Source organism: Vidua chalybeata, chromosome Z (assembly GCF_026979565.1).
Source record: "Vidua chalybeata isolate OUT-0048 chromosome Z, bVidCha1 merged haplotype, whole genome shotgun sequence".
NCBI classification, from domain to species: domain Eukaryota; kingdom Metazoa; phylum Chordata; class Aves; order Passeriformes; family Viduidae; genus Vidua; species Vidua chalybeata.
Genome location: NC_071570.1, coordinates 22748321 through 22772308, shown reverse-complemented (window position 1 = coordinate 22772308; position 23988 = coordinate 22748321). Strand labels below are relative to the sequence as shown.

The following is a 23988-nucleotide window of genomic DNA, read 5'->3' as shown; positions in this document are numbered from 1 at the left end:
TTTTTGCAGTGGTGGCCTATCCTATAAAGACATTTTGAACAAGCTAAATAAGTATGTGTTAAAAGTAGGTGAAACTTCATAGCATTGAAGGAGGTGGAGAAGTAACTAAGTGATGTTTGGGAAGAGGCTCCTTAGGACAAAATGGGTGTTGGAAGACATGCAGTATATATACTGGAAAAAGCTTTGTATACAAGTAGCTTAACAGTAGTTTTCAGGAGTTCGGAAATGTATAAAAAAGGATTTAGAAGGAGTCTAATTTCTACTTCATCAGTTTGTTCCAACCACAGATTAAAATGTACTGTGAATTATTTACAGCCTTCGGCAGTATTGTTAATTTTCTGGGATAGATGAATAATTGATTGTTGGCAGCAATGTCTTATGGTTAGTCAAAAGTATTGAAAAGCTCTTCAGCAGTTAGTATACCAGTTAAGCAATTACTCTAACAATACAGACCTCAGACCTGTTCATGAACAGTGATTACTGGAGAGAAGTTGAGGTGTATACCGTATTTTGTCAGTGTGGTACATGTTTGTAACTTACATGTAATTTTACAATGTAGTTGCTGGTACAAGAGGCAGTATTACAGTGTTTATGACATTAATCGATACTTCTGTGACATTGATTTGAAATGAAGCTTTTTTTAGGGATTAACAAATACCTTTTATTAGTTTGCAGTCCATGTTAGAAGATCTACTTGTGGCTACTGCTGATGGATTTCTCCATCTCATTCACTGGGATGGTATGACCAATGGGAGGAAGGCCATCAACCTGTGTACAGTTCCCTTTTCTGTAGATCTGCAGTCTTCTCGAGGTAGGTTTTAGGGATTCTATTGCTTACAATAGTTACCTCTTAATGACATACCATCTAATATAAAATATTCTCTCTCTTCTTAAGCAGAGATGAAAAAATTTTGTCATTTGTAAATGGGAATTAAATAGCCTGTTTAAATTAGGTTTTCTCTTTGAAGTTATAAGTAAATATCTGAATGGCTTGCAATATTTCTGTGTTCACATATTTTTAAATTACTCATACTTTCTCAGCAGGTTCACTTTTGGGATTTGAAGACGTTTACATCAGAGATATGGAATACTGTGCCACACTTGATGGCTTTGCTGTTGTTTTTAATGATGGCAGAGTTGGTTTCATTACACCGATGTCAAGTAGATTCACTGCTGAGGTATGTCTCCTGTAGCATTTCTACCATGCACAATAAATGTGTTTTCCTTCATCTCTGCATTTCAGTTGGCTTTCTACTTTAAATTCTGTTCAGCTACAAAGAAACTAAAATTTAACATCTGCTTAAGAGATGACATAAGAGCAAGACTGCATTTTGTAGCATAATTTATAGGGTTGGTACCACTGGGAGACCATAATTGATAATAGATTTAACTTTCATTTATTCATTCAAATTGTCATTATAGACTGTGTCTTATTGTGTCAGACCAGCAGATTTCCTGTTAGAAGTTACAAGCTGATATATGATAGGAAGTGGTTTCTCCTATGGCTAAGTATCATAAGTACTTATGTCTAGGACTTAGTTCTTATCAAATCTCTTTCCCATAGTGACAAGCATACGTCAGAATTTCTTTCACAGGAATCTTTTCCAAGTTAGGTGTTTTCTTACCTGCCGAAAAACCTAATTCAGCCGAAAAACTATTACATTTTGTTGTTAGATATCTGTATTTTAATTACAGAAAACTGAAAAGTGTATATCTACGTCAGATTCCTTCATCCACTTAAAACACCTGTGATCTCAGCTGTTGCAGATGGAAACTTACTTTCCTGGTTTTTTCTTAATTCTTAGTACCATTTACCAATTTTTTTTTCCCTAGGCAGTTAGGCACTTTTTTGCCTTATAGGTATTGACTTATTTTGTTAATAAGAGATCTTATACACAGTTTTCTTACACACTTATATCTTTCTGTAATTTATATTAAGAAGAATAAAACCAGTTTTATATTTACTGGATTTTGTTTGTTTGAGCCATGTCAATTGATCTTGACATTAATAGAAATTTTGAGATCATGAAGGTCAGCTGGCAGATGTGTAATATGGTGGACATGGATAGAAACTGACTGTTATTAATAAAAGCACTATTAAAAAAAATCTTCTGAATTCTTTCTCTACAGCAGCTCCATGGTGTTTGGGCACAAGATGTAATTGATGGAACTTGTGTGGCAGTGAATAACAAATACAGGCTAATGGCGTTTGGATGTGCCAAGTAAGTTTTTAAGGGTGGTTCAGAGCGGGGGAGATGTTTGTTATACAGCTGAATTAGTAGTTACTTCTTACTACGTTGGATTGCAAGAACTGTAAAGTTGAGAATAATCAGTTTGCCTGGAGATTGCGTAATGTGCTGTCCAGAAGGCAGGAGAGAGGTGGAAAGAAATGGTTGCTTGCTTGAACTGCAGTTGAAATTTATGTTTGCTGTTCAGGTCTGGGAAAAAAAATTAAAAGGTGGCTGGACCAGTAGCAAGGAATGGAAAGTGCTGCAATCCCAGCTGATCTCAAAGCAGGATTACAAAGTCAGTTTTAAGTAGTTACTCACAATAATATTGGACAAGAATCAGCACTTCACACTCAGCTGAGAAAATGCTCTGTGGAGTCGTGATTTGGTCAAGAAGAATGTTGTCTGTTTGAGTAACTGTGAATATTTGTAAATTAAATGTGGCAGAAGTGCTTTTAGTTGTTGTATTTTGCATACTGCTCCTTCAAGTCCCCCCTGTATAATACTGCTTAAGCTGGCCTTAGAGTGCAGCTTTTTATTTTCTTTGATTGTATTTTACTTGGGTTTTGTATTAGAACATTTTAAAAACTCTGTTTTATTTTTCATCTGTCTTCTTAAGAACTAGTATTCTTGTTTGTAGTAGCAATACAGTATGTTGGTGTTTCCTCTGAAACAGGAATAGTAACTTTAATTTATTGATCATGGTATCCTTAGCACATCACTGATGAAACTTTGGCACTGAGTAAATGCTGCCTTCCCTCATGGATTGTCTGGCAGTTGGAAGCCATAAATGCATGTGGATTGTATGTACATATGTATTTTAAGAGAACTAAGTAGTTTCAGTGCATTGATTATTCTAGAGCTAGTGTTTTGGGTCCTCTCATGACTTCTGGAAGGCATCTTAGAAATTTGTTTCATAAAATTCTTTGGCGATTACTTGATTAAACATCTCTGTTCTAGATAAATTTGTTGTTGGTGAGAGAAATAGCATCTTTTCTTAGCCTCTTGAAACTGATAAGAAATCTAAATGGTCTGTAGTCTAAAGCATGTGTAATGTCTTCCAGTGGCTCTGTGCAGGTTTATACAATAGATACCACCACTGGCGCCATGCAGTTTTCTCATAAATTGGAACTGACACCAAAACAATATCCTGGTGAGCTAATTTTATTGCTAGAATTTTCTGGCTGCTTTTATGGTATAATGTATTTTTTATCCTTGGCTAGTTAATCTCTGTTTATTTGTTTGCATAATCACTGATGTGAATAGTATTTACTCCTGTCTGTTTGTATTAATTAACTTCTGTATCTTTGCACTTTTAGCTGGTTGCTTTTTAATTAACTTTCATATGTGTTTTGTATGTGAGGGTTTGGGAGGCTAGTTTGTGGTTTTGTCGGGGTTTTTAACTAATTCTTAGTCTTGAAATTACTTTTCAATTACCTCAGGAAATGAGAGGTTATTGACAAAACTGATAATGAGTATAATAGAACTGTGAATTAATTTGAAGCAACTGACATACAGGGTACAGAAAAATACGGAGTAATGCAGCATCCTTCCTGCACTGCAGTGTATTTTTTTATGTAGTATTCTGTGTTTGAGAGTAAGGAACATACAAAGTGGGTAAATTGCATCCTCAACTGAAAATATGTGTATCTATTGGTTTTCAGTTAAAAAACAAATTCATAAATAAGTTTTACAGTTGTGTTAAGTGCCTCTATCATCTGAAAAATTATTTTATTAGAATTGTGGTTCTGTGGTTGTCTTATAGCAGTATACTTCTGGCATGTTTTCCTGTATTCTTAGTTTCTTATGAAACCAAGCATGCATTGAAAAGAAACCATTTTTTGTTTGCTACTTATTCATTTTAAGATGGTCAATTTGATAAATGCATCTGTTAATTGAAAAATCAAATATTTACTTCCATATATTTTTGTTTATACTTTTACAGTGAAACCAGTTGAAGGACTTTCACTTACTTTGTTTTCTACTTTTAAACAGATATTTGGAATAAAACAGGACCTGTTAAACTAATCAGATGGTCACCTGATAGCTGTGTTGTGATGGTGACCTGGGAATGTGGAGGTTTGTCCTTATGGAGTGTTTTTGGTGCTCAGCTTATCTGTACTTTAGGAGGTGATTTTGCGTGAGTATTTTTAATGACATTGTAAAGAGTTTATTAGAAGTCTTTGTTTTTCTAATTGAAAGCATACGATTAGAAATTAATTCACTGAATTAGCTTTTTTAAAATATCTTTTTCCTTTATGATTTCTTAGATATTGAGGTATTTTGGCAAATATTTAGGAGGAAATCATTTAAATATAAAGAAAAATGTATTATTTTCATTTCTGAATGGTCTTCTTTTCTGTAAGAGAAAATTAGCCTAGAAGCAAGCTTGAGCAAGCAAATATTAGAAGTCCCTCAGTGCCTGTATTTCAAATAATTTATGCTAGACATCTGACAGTTGCATTGCTTTTTTTTGTAGTGTCATGGATCAAACAGGCTGTACCATTTGAGATGAGATTCAGTATAAACCATATGAAAATATGAAGATAGGAATTTAATTTATTATTCTGATGAAGTCAAAACTCAAACTTGTTCTGTTCTGTTTTTAAGGTATCAATCTGATGGTGCCAAAAAGGACCCTCTAAAAATCTGTTCCATGGTAAATATGAATGTAAATATACTGTAATAGGATGACTCTTAATGTTTTAAATTGTTTTTAATATAACAGATTTTCAGAAAATCAAACTTCCTTTTGCCTAATTAGTTTTCATAGTGAGATGCCTTTACTACAATGTTTTATTGAAGGAAAAAAGGACTACTGATGATTTTTTTTCATGAAGTATGCATGACGTGCATTTTCTTGCCTTTGCTTTTAATACTAAGAATGAACACTTTGGGTTTTTTCTTAATTTTGCTTTTTTATCTGGTGCTATATTTCAAAGTGCAGTGAGACACATATCAACATTAATTGTAAACTCCCTTGTTTTTCTAAAATTATTAGCTAAAATTACTACTTAAAGCAACTTTACTCAGATTATGAATTCCAGAGAAACGTAACTGCTGTTCTTTTAATACAAACTAGTTAACATTAAATCCAATCCTGCTAATCTGTAAAATCAATAAATAAATAGAATAAATTAGAGTAAATTTTAAATTAGAACAAATTTCAAGGCCTCATACAAACCATGGTGGATTTCATGCAGTATTTCTAAAACAATTTGGTTTATTCATCATGATATAGTTGCTATGAAGATTGACAACTCTAAACATGCATCCCAAGTGGAGGTACATATATGTAATGACAGTACCTTTTAAATGTACCTTTTAAAAAATATAAAAAATTGAATTTCTGATCATCATTGAATTAGATGAACAACAGCCAGTGTAATTCTGGAAATCAGGATAGTTTCATATCTGGCTCTGTGAAATTTATAAATAATAAACTGCGAACTAACCAGTTTTCATTACTTATGTGGGTGTCTTTGCACAGTTACACTTCATTTAATCTTTTTTTTTTTTTTTTTTTTTTTACATAAGACAGGAAATAATTTAGGCTAGATTCTTACTGTACCTTGTGAATTTTACTGTTTGATTCCTATAATGATATGGTTTAGAACAACAAAATGTGTGGATTTTTTCCAGGCTCATGTATATCATAAGATCAGTTACAGTAAGTTTCTGTAGTTCTTGTTTTATGAGAATATATAGTATTACAGTTATATATATGTATGTAGTGTTGAGCTGGGAATTTTATTATTGTTATTCTTTTACCTTCAGACCTGGGGATCAGAAGGATATCATCTTTGGGTTATTGATGGGAATTCTTCCTCAAACATGAAACCTGAAAGAAATGCAAATAATGAAGCTCAACAGTTTGGTATTCTGCAGTTTCAGTTCATCAAGAGTGCACTCACTGTTAATCCTTGTATGGTAAGTTTTTTTTGTTGATAAATATATCCTTGTTTTAGATCATAGTTCCAGTTTTAGGTGACCTCTGAATTGTTTTCTCAGATTTTAAGTCTGTTCTGTAGCCATTAGAGTTGTCTTTCTTTTTCGTCATAGAGCCTTTAAAATGGTACTGTGAAAATATTGCTATGCAATATTTCATATTATTTACTTAGAATCTCTTAATATATTGATCATGAGTTTTCATTTGTCTTCTGTATGTGGAATTCAAAGTTGCTTTTTTCTTATGTTTTGTATTGTTTTGATTTTAATATAGAGTAACCAGGAGCAAGTCCTCCTTCAAGGAGAAGATCGCTTATATTTGAACTGTGGAGATGCAGCACAGACTCAGAGTCCCAGAAATACTTTGGCACACTCTGAACATAACCACAGCAGGGAAAGAGGCCCATTTTCAGATGGCGGTTTAGATTCTCAGGGTTTAAGCACTTTACTAGGACACCGGCATTGGCATGTTGTACAGGTAATTGATCCTTGTTTCCCATATGTGCTTTGTGCTTGAAAGAGTTTGTAGGAGTAGAATATGCAGCTGATCTCCTCACTCTCTGCCAGACCTTTTTCCTCTGGTATGAAGTCATTGCCTTTTTATTGTCTCTGGGGGTTTGCCATGCTATAGCTTTTTCTCATTGACAAAAGGTAAAGCAACATTGGTCCTATCAGCCTTGCGGCTATGAGTTTGCCTCCTAGCCAATAAATACAGACTTAAAGGTCTTATGACTTCGGGAATGAGTAGATAATTACTTTCCTGTGCTTTGAAAGAGAATAAATGTAACACGCAAGAAATAATTTAGGTGTTTGTTTTGTTATTTATGCAAAATGCTTTTAAACATATTCAGCTGATGAATATAGCCTTCAGACTCCAGCTGTATTTTCAAGCATAAAAAATGGCATCTATTTAAGCATGTAACTAAAACTTCACAATATCAGGCTTTCAAAGAAGAAATTGTTTCCAGCGTAGTAATGGGACTTCTCTTTTCCCTGTACTATAAATAAAAAGATAAATATATTTTAATTTGTAATTCTAATGTGTATTCTTTGATGCTTGAATTGGTCACACTTTTTAAATACAGGTTTCTGAAAGGTCCCCATATTTGTTCTTCACATAGCACATGGATCGGTAGTATTAAAAAGTATTTGATTCTAGGCATGTCAGGCAGTATATAGATACTGTTGAATTTCCACTTCAGTTGGCCAGGTAGCTTTTCTGTCTTCTGAAACTGGTATAGGAGGGAAAGATCTTTGTTCTGTGGTAAAAGTAAAGCTGAAACAATTAGAATTACTGTGCAGAGCAACATATCCATGAAAAAGAACAGCGGCTGTGTCTCAAGAGTACCTACCTGCCTTGTGTCAGATCAGAGAATAGAGTTCTAAGCTGGGCTTGCATCATCCCATGTGATGTGAAGAATACAGAATTGAGATTTGATCTGATATATTCCAGTAAAGTTCTCTCATAGGAAGGCTTTTGGGTATGCTGGTGTGTATTTGTGACAGGATTAGAAATTTCATCCCTATACTGAAAGTCCTGCCTGAAGACTGTATTTATCAAAACCTTTATGTTCCTCTGAAAGATTCTCTTAGAGAGGGAAGTAGCTGGGAGGAGAGATGAGCAAATTGTGATTATTAATCTGTAATGTAGTATTAGTTGGTGTATATTTTTAATGAATTCTGATTTATTGTGTATTTAAAACAGGGTAACATTTAGGCATCAGTAACTTTTGGTGTATGGGCAATAATTGTATTTAAAAACAAATTTCCAACATTAAATAGCTTTATGACAGCGTTTTGAAAAAAAACACTGACCCTGTCCAAATTCCTATAGGATGTTACAATTAATCGGTATTTTAATGGTAGATGGTATAGAGTTGGTATAGTCATGTGGTTTTGGTTTTCTCTTTTTTTAGATTCATAGTACATATCTAGAGAGCAACTGGCCTATAAGGGTGAGTTATTTTAATATGTTCATGCTTATTTAAAAATATTGTCCATTAGGATTAGCTGAAAATGAAATAATTATTTTATATTACAAAAAGAAAACTGTGTTAGTAAAGTATGAAACATGAAGATACTTTACATGTTTTGAGTCTGATGTTATATTGCCTTGTGGCGCCATATTTGGCTAGGATATATAGTTTAAATAAGTTCCCTTCTGAGGTTGTGGTAACTTTTATTTCTTTTTTACAGTTTTCAGCTATTGACAAGCTTGGACAGAATGTAGCTGTTGTTGGCAAGTTTGGTTTTGCACATTATTCTTTACTCACCAAAAAATGGAAGCTGTTTGGAAACATTACCCAGGTAAGAAGTTGTGGAATTGTATTCTGGTGCAAAGGGAAGGTTTTGTTTGTTGGGATGTAAGATCTGGGGAAATGAAAGAGTATCATTTTCAAGAAAACAACCTGTAGATACATTTGGGATTAGGGATGCTGGTTATACATATGTTTCTCATAAAGTGTCTGAAACACAGATCTTGTGGTTTTGACACACTAAGTTGTATCTGAATATTAGCAGAGTATTCCAATTTTGAGTGCATATAGTCAGACATTTAATTCCACTTATCTTATCTGAGAGTTCATGTGATGTAGGTTTGGATGTAAAGCTTGTAAATTCTGGCTAGAATTTACATTTGAGAAAGTCCAGGGATACCAGTAGCATAAACTACTGTTTTGTGGAACTGTATTTTGTAGGATGAAATTTGTCCATCACATACTACTCTTTAGTACTTTGGTTATTGTAAACATAAAAAACTTCATATACATAGTCTTGCCACCATGCTTAAAGCTTATAGAGATCATGCATGGCTTTAAGAAATTACCCATGTAATGTACATGTCTGTGTCTGTAAGTATATAAAAATACATACCTATATGTTATCTGCTTGCTTTTTTCGTTTCAGGAGCAAACTATGATGGTAACAGGTGGCTTAGCATGGTGGAATGACTTCATTGTTCTTGCATGTTATAATTTAAATGATCACCAGGAAGAGGTGAGATACTTTTCTTCAAAGTAAACATATAATGATTAGAATATCTGATCTGTATGACAGTAGTATTATAAGCATGAAATTTATTGTGGTCTTGTAAGCATGTTTATACACAATAAACTTTGGTGGCTTTTGGTTATATTCAGAGTTTTTATATTAATATATAAGTAATTATTCGCAGAAAATTTTTTGTTGTTATTAAAAACTAGTTTCTGCTGATTACAGTGAATCTACTCATTGTTCTGAAAACTTTGTGACATTTTTGCATGTTAGCATGACGTGTGTTCTGAGATACCTGTTTACAGTGTTTTGGGACAATTTTGCAAGCTTTTAAACTATATGGGCAGAGGAGATTTACTTATTCTTTGCTTTTTAAAACTGGTGAATAAAAGTCCTTCCTTATGATTGTTGTTCAGTACTTTAGATTTGGCTGTACTGTGCTTTAACTGCTTTGGCTGTAATAATAAAATGCAATGAATAAAATACTTTATGAAACAAAAACTCAGTAATGTGTCTTGGTAGAAATTCTTGACAGCCATTCCACAATAAATAAATAAAGTGGAATTACTGTTAGCTTGTTGGTAAACATAACGTTTATTCAAACTACTCCTTTTCCTTGCAGCTGAGAATCTACCTGCGAACATCTAATCTTGACAATGCGTTTGCTCACATCACCAAAGTGCAAGCAAATACGTTACTACTGAGTGTCTTCCGGGACATTGTGATACTGTTCAGAGCAGATTGTTCCATTTGCCTTTACAGTATTGAGAGAAGTTCTGAGGGGTGAGTCGCTATATGAATGCTTTTGCAGTAAGGTCCCTGTAGATCTGCTTTCAGTCTGAGTAAATGCCTACAATAATACAAAGGTATTTGATAACTGGTGGCGTTATCTCAATGCACAAGTTCATGAGTGTTTTCACTTGCACGCATACTGATAGGCATGTGCAAGGTAGAGGTAGGTAGTAGCTGATGTATGCACATTTCCAGCTGTCTGAACAAACTGTTCCTAAGTATAGGAACTTGAAAACTGAATATGAATACGAGAAAAAAGGACTAGAAGACACCCATGAATTTGAATATTTTAAAATAAAAACATATTTCTAACGTTAGAAGCAATAATTAGTGAAGGGAAAGTGGCAGCAGGCTTGCAAAGATGAAGAGAGAAAAGGTTTGGTCCTGGTGTGGTGTTGAGGAATTGTTTTAATGCAAAAGAAGTAGCAACATAAAATATGCTGCGTGTTTTCAGACAGTTAAGATTAATGAATCTAAGGAGGAGATAAAGATTCAGAGATAGGGGATCTTTTAAAGTGCCTGTGTAGGTGATTTTTCTTACAGTTACGGTATCTTCTTCTTAGCAAGAAGGGTTCTTTCTGTGGTAGAAAAAAGCAAGTTGTTGATGACCTTCAGAGAAAAATATTTCCAATGCTTTACAAAAAAGCTCCCAACAGAATCCAAACCTAGAAACTGTCTCATTGAAGGGTTAATAGAGTCATATTCTGAAGTATTTGACATTGTCTTCTACCCATGTACAGCTGTATTTCTCAAAGTATCAAGATCAGTAACCTAGTTTAGGTTTGTTTGGTAACTTTTATATAGCGTAGATATGTGGGTATTTCTACTGATTCCTGATAAAAGGAATGTCATTTGTTCCATTGAGTAAATTATTTGCTAAGGGTAAGTTGCTTATTTTCATTAGGTTTACTTCCAGGTAGTTATTTCATGTCAAGTAATGTTATAAAATTTCTAAATGTAGTAATTTTCCTTTCAGTCTTAATCCTACTGCCAGTATCCAAATTCTTCAAGAAGTGTCCATGTCTCGGTACATTCCTCATCCTTTTCTTGTAGTGTCTGTTACGTTGACATCAGTGAGAACAGAGACTGGCATCACCTTGAAAATGCCTCAGCAGGTAACAGATCTCAGAATTCGGTAGAATTGGTGTCTGAATTTGTTAGCTTACTCCTTAAAGGTTACCTGGCAGATAAATCAGTCATGAAGCAGTGGCTCTTCAATGTGGTAAAATCCTGAACATGTTTTTTTCTGATGTTCATTATATAGACATTATATGTGGGAACTGGGGGTGAGAAGGTGGATAGAGAAGTAAGAATTCAGATTTTATTTCATATCTTCTCTTGTTAACTTGCTAAATTTGGGACCAAGTCTTGGTGAACAAATTAAATTTAACTCTGTCAAGGGTATGTTGCTCTATTATGTATTAAAAGTCAAAAACCGGAGTAATCCATGGCATTAGAGATTGCCTTTTTTGCAACAACATGTCCATTACTCAAAGAATAAATAGAAAAATGAAAAGATGGCATATGACCCTATAAGGCACTCTTTGTCAATTCTGCAACAGCCAAACAATGACTTAAGATGTGAAGGTCCCTGTCTTAACTTCAAAATTTTGGCAGGGAAGTGAAAGCACATGCAAAGAGAACTTGGATTTTTGTTGTAAACAAAAATGGAGTAGGTTTAACTGAGCAGAATACTTTGCTTTCTTGACACACCTTACTAAAACAATTTTTCTCTAACTGCAGTTAAATAAAAGTGCAAGATGCTGTACAAATGTGACTCAGCTCTTGGATTATGTACCAGTGTTAGTCTTTGCAGTCAGATACTGGCAATCATACTATGATGATTCTGATAAGAATACGGAACTTTATTCTTAGAATACTGGTGTGTTGCCCATTTTAAGATACATAGTTGGAAAAAGTCCATATTAAACACATGGAATGAGTCTGGTGAATAAGAAACCCTCCAGTATTTACTCCTTTGCATAAGAATTAGTTCTTGATTTTTCTGAGTCCTTCTGCATTGAATTCAGTTGTTAGTCATCTCTGTAAAGTGGCACATCTAATTTACATTTTTTTCTGGGTTTTTAATGTGGTTATGAGTAAAATTATAATTCAAAAAGCTGAAATAATTTGTGTAATATTCTTTCTATCCTTAGGCTTGTGAAGCTGAAAGTATTATGCTTAACTTAGCAGGACAACTTATCATGTTGCAAAGGGATCGATCTGGACCCCAGATACGAGATAAAGACAGTAATCCTAATCAAAGAAAGCATGTGAGTAAATGTATGTGGAGTATTGCATATGGCTTCAAAGATGTCAGTGATGGAAGAAGCTGTGCAAGAGAATGGTCCAAACATAAAGAAAATAAGACTATAAGCAAGACAGTATCTATGGTTACAGATGGAATTGTTGGCTGGAAGTATATTACCATTTGCTCATGTTTGCTAGTTATATTGAAATGAAATAGACAAGCTTTAAGAGTAAAGATAGTGCCCAAAATTTCATATGCACCAATAACAGAAAATCTCTAGTCTGTCCAGAACTGTTTTGTTTGTTTATGGAAAATTATCATTTTTTGCAGGGTACATTTACATTTAAATTTACAATTTACAACATTTACATGTTGGCAATAACAACAATAGAAATCAATTACTGAACTTTCAGTTCTTCTGAGCTGATGAAAACCAATTCTATGTGAAACAAGCACATTGGAAGTGTAAAATTTGGAAAATTCAGACAAAGATTTGTCAGTCCTAGGTTGGACTTGGGGGCTAACTGAAGAAGCAGAGAGCAGGTTTTTATTTTTCATCTTTATTCTTATCTCTCTGCTTCCTGATGAAGTATTAAGGAGGTTAAAAAAAGAAAGAAATGTCTTGAGTTAATAAAAGTATTAAGTGGTCTTTTGTCACATGCTGGATGCAGATAAGAGAGAAGCAGATTCGTTTCTTCTTTGTGTGAAGAGTAACATGTTTGAAGACAGTAGTTCTTAGCTGAAAAATAGAGTTCTTGTGAATAGGGTAAAAATAAAAAGAATAACAGATACTGGTATTTTAAAAAAATTTTTATTTTTCATTTTAAATAGCTGCCTTTTTGTGCTCCAGTTGTCCTAGCCCAGTCTGTTGAAAATGTATGGACCACTTGCAGAATTAACAAACAGAAACGCCACTTACTGGAGGCTCTGTGGCTCAGCTGTGGTGGGGCAGGTATGAAAGTCTGGCTTCCCCTGTTTCCCAGAGATCATCGAAAACCGCATTCCTTTCTGTCAAGACGGATCATGCTGCCTTTCCACATCAACATATACCCATTGGCTGTTTTGTTTGAAGATGCCTTGGTTCTTGGTGCTGTTAATGACACTGTGCTCTATGACTGTTTATACACTCAAACCAGTGCTAGAGAACACTTAGAGGTTCTCTTTCCTTTCTCCATTGTTGAGAGAACCTCTCAGATCTACCTCCATCACATTTTACGCCAGCTCTTGGTTAGGAACCTCGGTGAACAAGCCTTGCTTTTGGCCCACTCCTGTGCCACGTTACCATACTTTCCTCATGTACTAGAACTGATGCTTCATGAAGTGCTGGAAGAAGAAGCTACCTCGCGGGAACCCATTCCCGACCCTCTCCTTCCCACTGTGGCGAAGTTCATTACAGAATTCCCCCTCTTCCTGCAGACAGTTGTTCATTGTGCTAGGAAGACAGAATATGCCCTGTGGAATTACCTTTTTGCTGCTGTTGGAAACCCAAAGGACTTATTTGAAGAGTGCTTAATGGCCCAGGACTTGGACACAGCTGCCTCTTACCTTATTATCCTACAGGTAACAGCACCAGATATATTGAAAGAGTACTGATATTTACTAATATTGCAGTATTTTAAAAATAATGTCATATCAAAGTTGTGCCTGTTCAACAGGTCTTTAATTTAGCAGTTTTCTGTTGATATTATGTCCAGGTATGAAGGGTGGTAAGTCATGCAGTGTAAGTAGTTAGTTTACTGTTTTAAATAGGAAAATTATAGCATGAAATTTAGTCTTTGTAATCTTCGGTGTACTCGAATGTGAAGCAGTGTGGCTTGACTTAGCAGAACTTCTGATGCTCTGTAGTAAAAGTAAAGCACTTAATTATGCTTTGTTGCTTGCAGAATATGGAAGTTCCAGCAGTTAGCAGACAACATGCTACTCTCCTATTTAATACTGCCTTAGAGCAGGGAAAGTGGGATCTCTGTCGTCATATGATTAGATTTCTTAAAGCCATTGGCTCTGGAGAAACAGAAACACCCCCAGCTACACCAACAACTCAGGTGTGTGATGAGAAAAGTAAATACTGTGCATCAAGCCTTGTATGATTAATCTTCATGTTATATTTCATGTTTGGTCCTTTCAGTGTATGTTTTGGTTTTCTTGGTTTTAGGAACCTAGTTCAAGTGGCGGTTTTGAATTCTTCAGGCATCGCAGCATTAGTTTATCCCAATCAGCAGAGAATCTCCATAGCAAATTTAATCTGACAAAAACACTGAGTATGCCCTCTGGCCCATCTCAAAAAAGGTAATGTCTTCTCCTTCCCCACTTTATTAGGTAGAGGACTAACTTTCTTACCAATTTAAGTTATATAAATAAATGATATGATAGATTCGTCATGATCTTCTTCTACATCTTTTGCATTTGTAATTTCACAACTTTTGTACTGTTTGTGTCTTGTAACATTCTTGGGGAAAATATATTCTCACACATATAAATATATGTATGTGTGTTTGTATGTATGCACAGGCATACTTACATAGATATTGCTGACCAAAAGACTGTGAAACCAGTGGATGTGGTACACATGACGTGTGTAGTAATTTAAGTAGCTAGTGAGACCATGTGCCTCATATTTAAAGGACCTGTTTTGCTGAAAAATACATGTTGAACAGCTCACAGTTCACAGCATCACAGTGTATTACTCTGCTACTGTGCACATCTTGATCTGGCACTGTGTTTCCAAGCTACAAACAGAACCTTTTACATCTTGGGGTGAACTCCTCTAAAGCTGCTGTATACCGACTTGATATTGATAGGTATTACAGTTCAAAAGTAGTATTGAACTGAAATTAATTATTATCTTTGCTTTGGTGTTTTTCCCCATCCTGATTTCTAAAATCATCCTAGTATAAATTCTGAATTAGTAATTTTTAATAGAGAGTACTGTCTTAAAGGTTTTGATAGGAAGGGTTCTAGGCCAATACTTGACTATTTCTCTAAACTTAGCAATGTCATCTGCCTTTTATATGTCTTACTTTACTTTTTTCTGCATTACTAATAGTTTAATGCTCTATAAAAATTGCTGCTGTGGTAACTTAAATCCTTTATTTCACCTACCTGTTGAGGCAGTGGGATCTATTAGAGAATATAAACAGCAAAGAATGATGGAAACTGCTGTTACATAGAAAGCTCTCCTTTTACTACTCTGGTGACTCGATGTTCTGCAGTTGTGGCCTTTGTGACTCAGCTTTATCAACATTCACTTGGCTGTTCTGTGCTGTGGGTATAGGTGGAGTAAAGACAGTGACTGTGCTGAGAACATGTACATTGACATGATGCTCTGGCGGCATGCTCGGCGTCTGCTGGAGGAAATCAAGCTGAAAGACCTTGGCTGTTTTGCTGCACAGTTGGGCTTTGAGCTGATTGGCTGGTTGTGCAAGGAGCGAGCCAGAGCTGCCCGTGTGGAGGATTTTGTGTGTGCTTTGAAAAAGCTACACAAGGATTTCCTCTGGCCATTTCCAGTTATACCAGCTTCATCCATTAATTCACCTTTCAAGAATGGAAAGTACAAGACAGGTACAGTAACATCTGAGTTTGACAGATTTCAAACTCAGATTTCCCTCCTGCAGGGCTACATCTGTGAATCTGCGTCTGTTTAGTAAAGATAAGAACAGGCTGAGGCTTGCCACCTGCACAGCTTTCTCACACAGAATGTATTTTTTTAAGAGATTCTGTTTAGCTTAGACAGTATCTCTTGTGTGATTACCATTTCTGTTGAAATCTCCTGCTTTCTGGGTGTACTGAATTGGACATCAGTGTAGATGCTGAACTCAACATGGAAATTGCTTCAGTGTAAATTCTGCTCTAGAAAATTACTAAAATCAATATTCCTTTGTAGTCTCTAGATGAGCTTTTGATTAACTGTTTTAAAATTAAATAGTAATGTTCCTAATGTTTGAAATTTACTTTGTTAGATGGTAAGAACTTGGAAGACTTCTGTAAACCTCCTTTATGTTACTGATCTCTCAGTTCACCACCCTACGTCCTTACAGCAAAGTTGACATTTGCTACCTTATCTCCATATGGCAAGGTTGACATTACTGCCAAGTCTTCCTCTTCTTAGTAGCAGCATCATTATTTACTTCTGTTGACGCTAACACTTTACTACATCATACTTCTTTCATGCCAGTACTCACATAAAGAGCTGGTCAGTAATTCCTGAAATGCCTAAACTTGCTGCATTCCCTTGAATTTCATTGGTCCCCTGAATATTGACTTAGATGCAAGTTTTAGCTTCCTAAAATGCCTGGAGAGAACTATCTAAATTTCCTTCTGAATACTTATATGATTTTTCTATGGTATGTTTTCATTTTTTTAGCTGTGGGGGAGCAACTACTAAAATCTCAATCTGCAGACACCTTTGTAAACATGGAAATGGACACAGGGATTTCAAACACACCTCGCAGTCGCAGCTGGCTCGGTACTATCAGCTCTTCTCAGAGAGAGATTGACACTGTTTCATCCCATGGGCCACACATGCAAGATGCATTCCTTTCTCCTTTGCTGAGTAAAGGTTAGTCACTCTTCCTTCTCTCTGCTCATTGGAAAAATGTGACCTGTGTGTTATATTTTGATATTTGTGTGTCATGCTGTATTGTCGCTTCTCAACTACTGATAAAAATTCAGGAAAAAAAAAAAAAAGGACTTACTGAAAAGTGAACTGAATTTTTTACAACAGAAAGGTAATGCCCATGTGGTATATCTCTTAAGTACATGAAGCTGAATATGAAATAGATATTTGCTGAAGTTTCTACCTGTGGTGATAACTTGAAGTTCAGTATTTTTCCAGTCTGGATAGGAAGAGTGTCCTATGTTGTGGCTTTTTGTTTCTTTGTCTCTTGCACAGCCTTCTTCTCAGCCTCTTGCAGGGGTTGGAGCACCTCTAATTGCATGAACTTTGTGCTTTTGGGTTTCTTAAGAGTGATATTAGATACATTACTTATTGAGGAAGTTGAGGAAATTAGAGATCCATATAGTTGTATTTTTTCCTATGGCTTTATGTAAATTGCTTTTTAAAAACTGCAATGTATGATGAGCTTGCTAAAATAGAAATTGTACTTTCTATATGTTTCTTCTGAACACAGAAAGAGATAGAAAAAGTTTGTCAGACCATTCTAGTCTTTTAAAAATGTTGTATACTTCCTCTTGTCCTTGAGCATAGAGCAACATTCTCAACAGTATCTAAATCACTTGATTTCCACTCCATTAGGGCAAAGATCTAAGTACCTAGTGTGAACTACAGTTTCTTAATTTTTACAACTGTAGAGCCTTCTGTGAGATTCAGAGCATTTGGAGGTCCTCTCTGACTGCTTGGGCACAGTCTCATTTTATTTTCACTCCTGTTTCTCTTGTTTTTTAAATCTGGAGACTGCAAGAAAATAGGTATCTCTTTCCATTGCACTGATTTTACTGCTGTCTGCCACTACTGCTCTTTCTATAAACAAGTATATGTGGGGTTTTTTTTCTGAGCTGCATGAAGACCTTTGAGTTCAATGGACTTTGGTACGTATTTTGAAACAGTTTATTTCAAAAGAAACTAAATTAATAGCCTTTAAAACATTGCAAACTGAATTCTAATAAAAATTTCACTAATTACTAATCCAGCACTGGTATTCATGGGCAAGAAGATAATAAAATAACTTTTTGACTTCCTAAACATTTTCCAAGAAAAGATGCATCTGCTTTAATATGGAAATCGTTCTCAAGAGTAGGTGCCTTTGTGACTCATCATTGTAATGGTTTTTGCTTTGTTACTGTTCCTTTGAAAATTGTGTTACTGCATGTGGTCTTCATGTTTTTACTAGAAATACTTCGTTTTGTAATTTGTGCTGGTAAATATTTACATTACAAAGCATTTGAAATCTTCATGGTTTTGTGTGAAGAAAATAATTTTATATTGAAACTTCATTTTAACAAAATTTAAAGTTAAGTAAGCAGAATTTTAGACAGACTGTAACCCTTCCTAGACTTAATTCTTGGACTGTAGTATGCAAGATGCTGTGTTGGTGTTTTTATGATGATTGCCAACACATACTTAGGATGCCTTACTGATAATAATTCTCCTGAATTATTTTTACTGGATAGAAAAACTATTGCATTCCTGTAGCATTAGTTCTACCATCCAGTGTGACAAGAAGAATGCTGAAGCCGGATGGACAATATGCCTGAAGTAACTGTGATGCACCGTAAAGCATTTCTGTTTGTCAATTTTTATAGGAAGTAGTTCAGTAATTCTGAGTCTTACTAAAGTAAGTAGTTTCTTTTTTCCCTTATGTTTCTGAGTGTTTTTGATAGGTGATGAATGCAGCATTGGTTCAGCAACGGACCTGACTGAAACAAGTTCTATGGTGGATGGAGACTGGACCATAGTGGATGAAAACTTCTCCAGTCTAAGTTTAACTCAGTCAGAGCTTGAGCAGCTCTCTCTAGAGCTGGCCAGTAAAGGGCCACACAAGTCACAGGTGCAGCTGCGGTAAGTAATGACACACCTTTGAGACTGAGAATTGCTGGCAATGCAGCATTTGGAGAAAGAAACAATCAACACAACCACACTGCAATTTTTGTCTCAGGAGTAGAAAAATAAACAGCCTTTATTTCCATACAGGTACTTGCTACATATCTTCATGGAAGCAGGATGTCTGGATTGGTGTGTTGTCATAGGCCTTATTCTCAGAGAATCTTCAGTTATCAACCAGGTTTTCAGTATCATGCAGTCCTCTGATATTGATGGAGAAATCTGTCAGAATATCAAGACTGGCCTAGATGCTGTTGACAAGTGGGCTTCTACGGATTGGTAAGTGTTGATTTCCATGTTCAGATTCATTTGAGCTGTAGATAGTTTTAAAAGTAACTTTGAGTTATTACCTTTGCCTTAGAGGAAACCTCACTTCAGAAAGTTGTAATCAAACTGGGAAAAACCCCAAACACAAACCAAACCGAAACACAAACCAAACTGAAACAAACCTAGAGGAACCTGCTTTCCAACTTTTATTGTTTGATCAGGATTGCCTTTTTCTCTTTATTTATAAACATTTCTGCTTTTCAGGCACATGACAGAAGTACTAATTTTAATTAATTTATGGTGTTCCATCCCATTCTCTTCCTAGCCCTGGGTACAAGCCATTTCTAAGTATCATCAAACCACAAATCCAGAAACTAAATGAAATAGTAGAAGAGCAAGTACAACCAGAAGTGTTTCAGCCAGTGATTCCTTCTAAGGTTCCTGAACAGGCGAACCCAAGAGCTGAGGAAAGCAGGACTTCATCTAGCCATAGCACTAATCCTCAGAGTGATGCTGGCAGCAGCAATGCAAGCAGACATGAAGAGGACAAGGCTAAGACAGAGGATGAGGATTCATTTCAAGAAGGCAGTTATGACTGTGTTGTGTCTTAAATGGAAGGTGAACAACTTCCATTTGTTCAGGTGTGAAAGGAAGCAAACCAGCTCTTAGATCTGCTTCTGTGTTTTGAATTTGACTCTTTTTTTTATTTTTGTTTGTTTTTGTTTTTTAATATTTCAATCTTTGAAAATTTTAGTGGGGATAATTAAATACCAGTTTCATCTAATAATTTCAAAAGGAGGCATGACTCTTTTTTGATGCAATGGCCAGACTGCAGCTTTACATTTTGATACTTTAAATAGTGTGGGAGAGTGAACACACATGGAGACAGATTCAGCCAATGTTCATCAGAACCTTTACATCACCAACACGTTATGAAGAAACTACTTATATCTTGAGTTTAAAAGGCGAAGAGGGGATTAAATATAAAAACTGTTTTCTTTGCAGCTTCCTGCCTAATAAACGTCTGATCAATGCAGTTCAGATTGGTTTGATACTGATATTTTGTATTAAAGAACTGTAAAATATATTGTATGTTTTTGTGAATAATCTTGTACAAATACTCAAGACTGTACCATATTTGGAGGTACCTATGTGTATTTGCATGTTTCTAGATGACTAGTAAAGTTAAAGCAGAGTTGCACTTCTTTCTGGATGAGGCATACTTTACTGACCTAACACTGACACAAGGTGGCTTACCTGTTTTTTACTGCCACTTAACAGATCTTGTAGTTGGGTTAAGGGACTGCTGAAGGTTATTTATTTCATTGTAAATTCTTTTCTGATAAATGGATTTTTAAAATGTAAATATCATCATATACTCTTGCTATGGAAAACTAGTTTGACAGCTCATACTTAAACATTTTTCAAACATTTTATAATATGCATACTTCTAAGACATATTTAACTTTCGTACAATGTTATGAAAACCTGGCTGCAGAAGTCTGTTGCTTTGAGGTACTTATTTTTTCTAGCTGCTGTCCCTATGTAATAACTACCTGTAACAGTATTAATTTAGATATTAGCTTGTTTGTACTGTGCAATCTGAACAAAAATGCAACATTACTCATTTTATACACGATAAACTACTTTATTTTTTATAACATCACTTGGTTACTGACATGGACCAAACTAGTCATCATAGGGTAGTTACAGCATCTGTTGCTTTTCTGGTGTAGTTACTAAATGCACATCCATTTAAACTCTGAAATTAAGACTATTCACAATTAAGTTTTAAATGAATTGTGGTTTCATCATCTTTATTTCCTTTGTAGATAAGATCAAGTGCTTTAAAATGTACAGATATTAAGCTGTTGCTTTAGAATGGCTTTACTAAGCCAATACAACCAGTACAAGTGCAATAATTGCGAGTATTAAGTGGAAAGCTGGAGCTATTGAATGCAACTTGAACTTAATTTTAAGAGTTGAAACTTGAGACTGAAGTTAGAGGAAAAAAACTCAGTCTGAGTCCCAGCATTAAGCTTATTCTGCATTGTAGCTACTGGTTACAGATAATGTCTATCATACCTACAAGCCTGTTGTGACCTGATGTCAAAACTCATTATTGTTTTAAGGGGATAATACTTAAAGCTTTTTTTATTATAAAGAAACCTGCTTAATCTATGTTAAAGGAAATAAAAACTGTGCTTCAAGTTAATATTTTTCTGTGGTTCTGTGGTAATGATGTAAGCCAAGCCCATTCTGGTCAGCATTCTGCTGTTCAGGTTTTGGATCTGTGCAAGTAAAACATACATTAACTGATATATTAACATTCTTAATATTCATATCTTACTACTGTGCTACTGTTGTTTAGCAGGTAAAGCTTTTTAGTTGTGAAATTTTAGAAGTTTGTACTTCTTTAGTAGTAATTATCTCTATGCAAATCTTATGTGTTAATTTTGTATTTTGATTTCACTGCTGTTATACTTGTAATTAAAAGACAAATGTATTCAACTTGAAGTAACTCCTGTGAAAAATAACCATTTCTGACTTCAAGCCATTCAGGTAGGCCATCTTAGAGAGACAGAGCTCTCAGAGAAACCACCTGATGAAATTGTTTTTTATACTCCTGTGGCTTGTTTTTTACAGGATGAAGGAATCGAACTTTACCTTATTAGTGCATCTTTGAAGTTACATCCACCTGCTGCTGTGAAAAGAGATGTAGTGGGTTTAGGTGGCAAGGGGGGCCATGTCAGACAGAGACAGTTCCAGCAAACACAAGCTGGTGCCTCCTCTCTGTATTAAATACATTTTAATAAGGAGTAAAAAATGCTGTGGAAGGTGAGGAAGAGTCCTGCAGGCAGCCAGGCCCATAAAGGAGGATCAGGAGGCAGTAGTCCAGGCACTGGAACAGAGATTCCCTGCAGCCTGTCGCTCTATGCAAGTAAACACATTAAATGATACACTAATGGTCTTGCTAATTAGCCTCTTTTTGCTATGGTAGTGCTCAGCAGCTCAGTCCTTTTAGATGATGGGGAAGCAGCCTCTACACCTGCAACACACTGTGGAGCCCACTGGAGCAGATACCCACAGTGGCAGTCTTGGAGCACCCACACTAAGCAGGTGGACAGATGAGCCCTGAAGGAAGCTGCACCCCAAAGAGCCCACACAAGAGCAGGTTTCTGGCAGGAACTGTGGCCCATGGGGATCCATGCTGGAACAGTCTCTTCATGAAGGACTACTCCAGCAAGAGGATCCACTTGGAAGCAGTTTATGAGACTATCCCATAGAGTGGACCCTATGCTGGAGCAGAGTGCAACAGTGAGAAGAGGAAGGAAGCAGAGAGTAAATGTTACAGACTGACCATGACCTAACTCTTAACTGACCATCCGCAGTTCTTCTACACCACTGTGAGAGAGAAGGCAGAAGAGTGAATCTGGGAAGGAAGGGGAGGTTGGGGGAAAGTATTTGGTTATGATATTTTAATTGGTAATAAAATTATTTTCCCAAGGCCAGTTTGTTTCATCTGTGTGGGTACCAGTGAGTAATGAGTCCCTGTCTCAACCCATCAGTTTTCTCATCCCATTTTCTCCTAGTCTGCTGAGGGGAGTGTGTCAGCAGTTTAGTAGGTACCCACCAGCTACCTAGGGTTAACCCTCCACAAAAGATCTGTTCATCTACAGATGTGCACTATTTAACTAAAGATAGGAAAAATGGGCCACTTAACCAGTTGAGGATAAACATTTTTTATGGAATTCCAACATGTTGACACTGTTCACTTTGTGTATCCAGCTCACATCAAACTGGCTGATCTAAGATTTCTTCCTTCACAACAATTTGCACATCATCGCGTTTTCTTGATCTGTTTCTCATCCTGTGCAAAACTAACTGTCTCAGAGAAACAGGAACAATATTCTGTATTTCTTGCTATTAGATCCTTTCACACTGGGTATACTTACAAAACTGCTTGAATCAAGTTGCATTTCTGAAGGTAATTTTTCACTGTCACTTCTGTCATCCCAAGTAAGCCAATTTTTCCTCAGCATGTTTTAGGTCAAAGAAACCAGTTCAAATGGTTTTAGAACCACAGTGTCTCTAAAGCTACAGGTTTGAGAAAGCAGAAATACCTGAATTCATAATCTAGCCAGAACCTGTACAAAGGATGTCCTTTCCATAATAAACTGAGAGGAGAAGTTGTCTATGGCCATAATGATATTATAGAAGATGAAGGGTAATTTGCTGAGGGTCGTAAGCTGGCTCCAGCTGGAGGATGGATTTCCCACAAGAGGGAACATAAAGGCAACAGATGCAACCTACTGTCTCAACTTCGTCTCCTATCCTAGAGCTGAACACTGTTGAAGTACTCTAGTAGGAAGTGACAGGAATGGCAGCACAGGGTGAGCGGTGTAACTCATCCCAGTGTCTAAGCAGAGAAAAGAGAGATAAAAACTCGTTGAGTGTTCTATTTATCACGTGGTCCCTGAAATGGGAAACTCCTTGGGCTTACTCAGAGAGCACTGAGAGAAGACTTTTTAAGAGTCCACAGCTGGAGCCTAAAGCTACTACGTAGCAGACACAAGGCACCTAACTGCTCTTTTCATACTTTTTTTTCAAGTTATTGTTTCCTATCCAAAAAAACTCCAAACCCCCCCAAAAAACTCCCAACAAAAAAAATGACTAAACAATACAAAACAAAAACCTTGAAACAAAACAAACCAAAACCACCCAAACAGAACAAACCATCACCTTCTCCCTTGAAAAAATCATCTCCAAATAAACTGTGTATGGGCAGCTTTCTAAGATGGTTACTTAAATTCACCTGTGCACTTACTGGCTTTAAAGCTTCTATTTGTTTCATTCTCAGAACAGACTGAAAGAACTATTCCTTTTTAGATGAATTACTGCTAGTTTTTAAGACTGACTCTTTCATCTTTCTGCAACTGAATTTTTAAAAAAAA

The 23988-nt window shown here is 35.8% G+C and overlaps 1 protein-coding gene across 5 annotated transcripts in view; it reads left to right on the top strand.

Moving 5' to 3' along the window:
- Nucleotides 1-21243, top strand: part of RIC1 (RIC1 homolog, RAB6A GEF complex partner 1) — a 46838-nt gene extending 25595 nt beyond the window's left edge. For 2 of the 5 annotated variants that reach the window (XM_053932862.1, XM_053932866.1), the window contains 22 exons: nt 669-811; nt 1042-1178; nt 2131-2222; nt 3293-3381; nt 4224-4368; nt 4839-4887; nt 6006-6158; nt 6451-6654; nt 8093-8131; nt 8373-8483; nt 9081-9170; nt 9790-9950; nt 10936-11074; nt 12116-12232; nt 13042-13770; nt 14094-14252; nt 14363-14496; nt 15482-15768; nt 16571-16765; nt 18535-18724; nt 18857-19045; nt 19359-21243. In XM_053932862.1, coding sequence (XP_053788837.1) covers nt 669-811; nt 1042-1178; nt 2131-2222; nt 3293-3381; nt 4224-4368; nt 4839-4887; nt 6006-6158; nt 6451-6654; nt 8093-8131; nt 8373-8483; nt 9081-9170; nt 9790-9950; nt 10936-11074; nt 12116-12232; nt 13042-13770; nt 14094-14252; nt 14363-14496; nt 15482-15768; nt 16571-16765; nt 18535-18724; nt 18857-19045; nt 19359-19644 — 3838 coding nt within the window. In that variant the 3' untranslated portion in view covers nt 19645-21243. Of the gene's footprint in view, nt 1-668; nt 812-1041; nt 1179-2130; nt 2223-3292; nt 3382-4223; nt 4369-4838; nt 4888-6005; nt 6159-6450; nt 6655-8092; nt 8132-8372; nt 8484-9080; nt 9171-9789; nt 9951-10935; nt 11075-12115; nt 12233-13041; nt 13771-14093; nt 14253-14362; nt 14497-15481; nt 15769-16570; nt 16766-18508; nt 18725-18856; nt 19046-19358 lie in introns of those variants that run through there. The other 3 variants (XM_053932864.1, XM_053932865.1, XM_053932867.1) reach the window with 3 other exon arrangements.
- The last annotated feature ends 2745 nt before the right edge of the window (nt 21244-23988 follow it).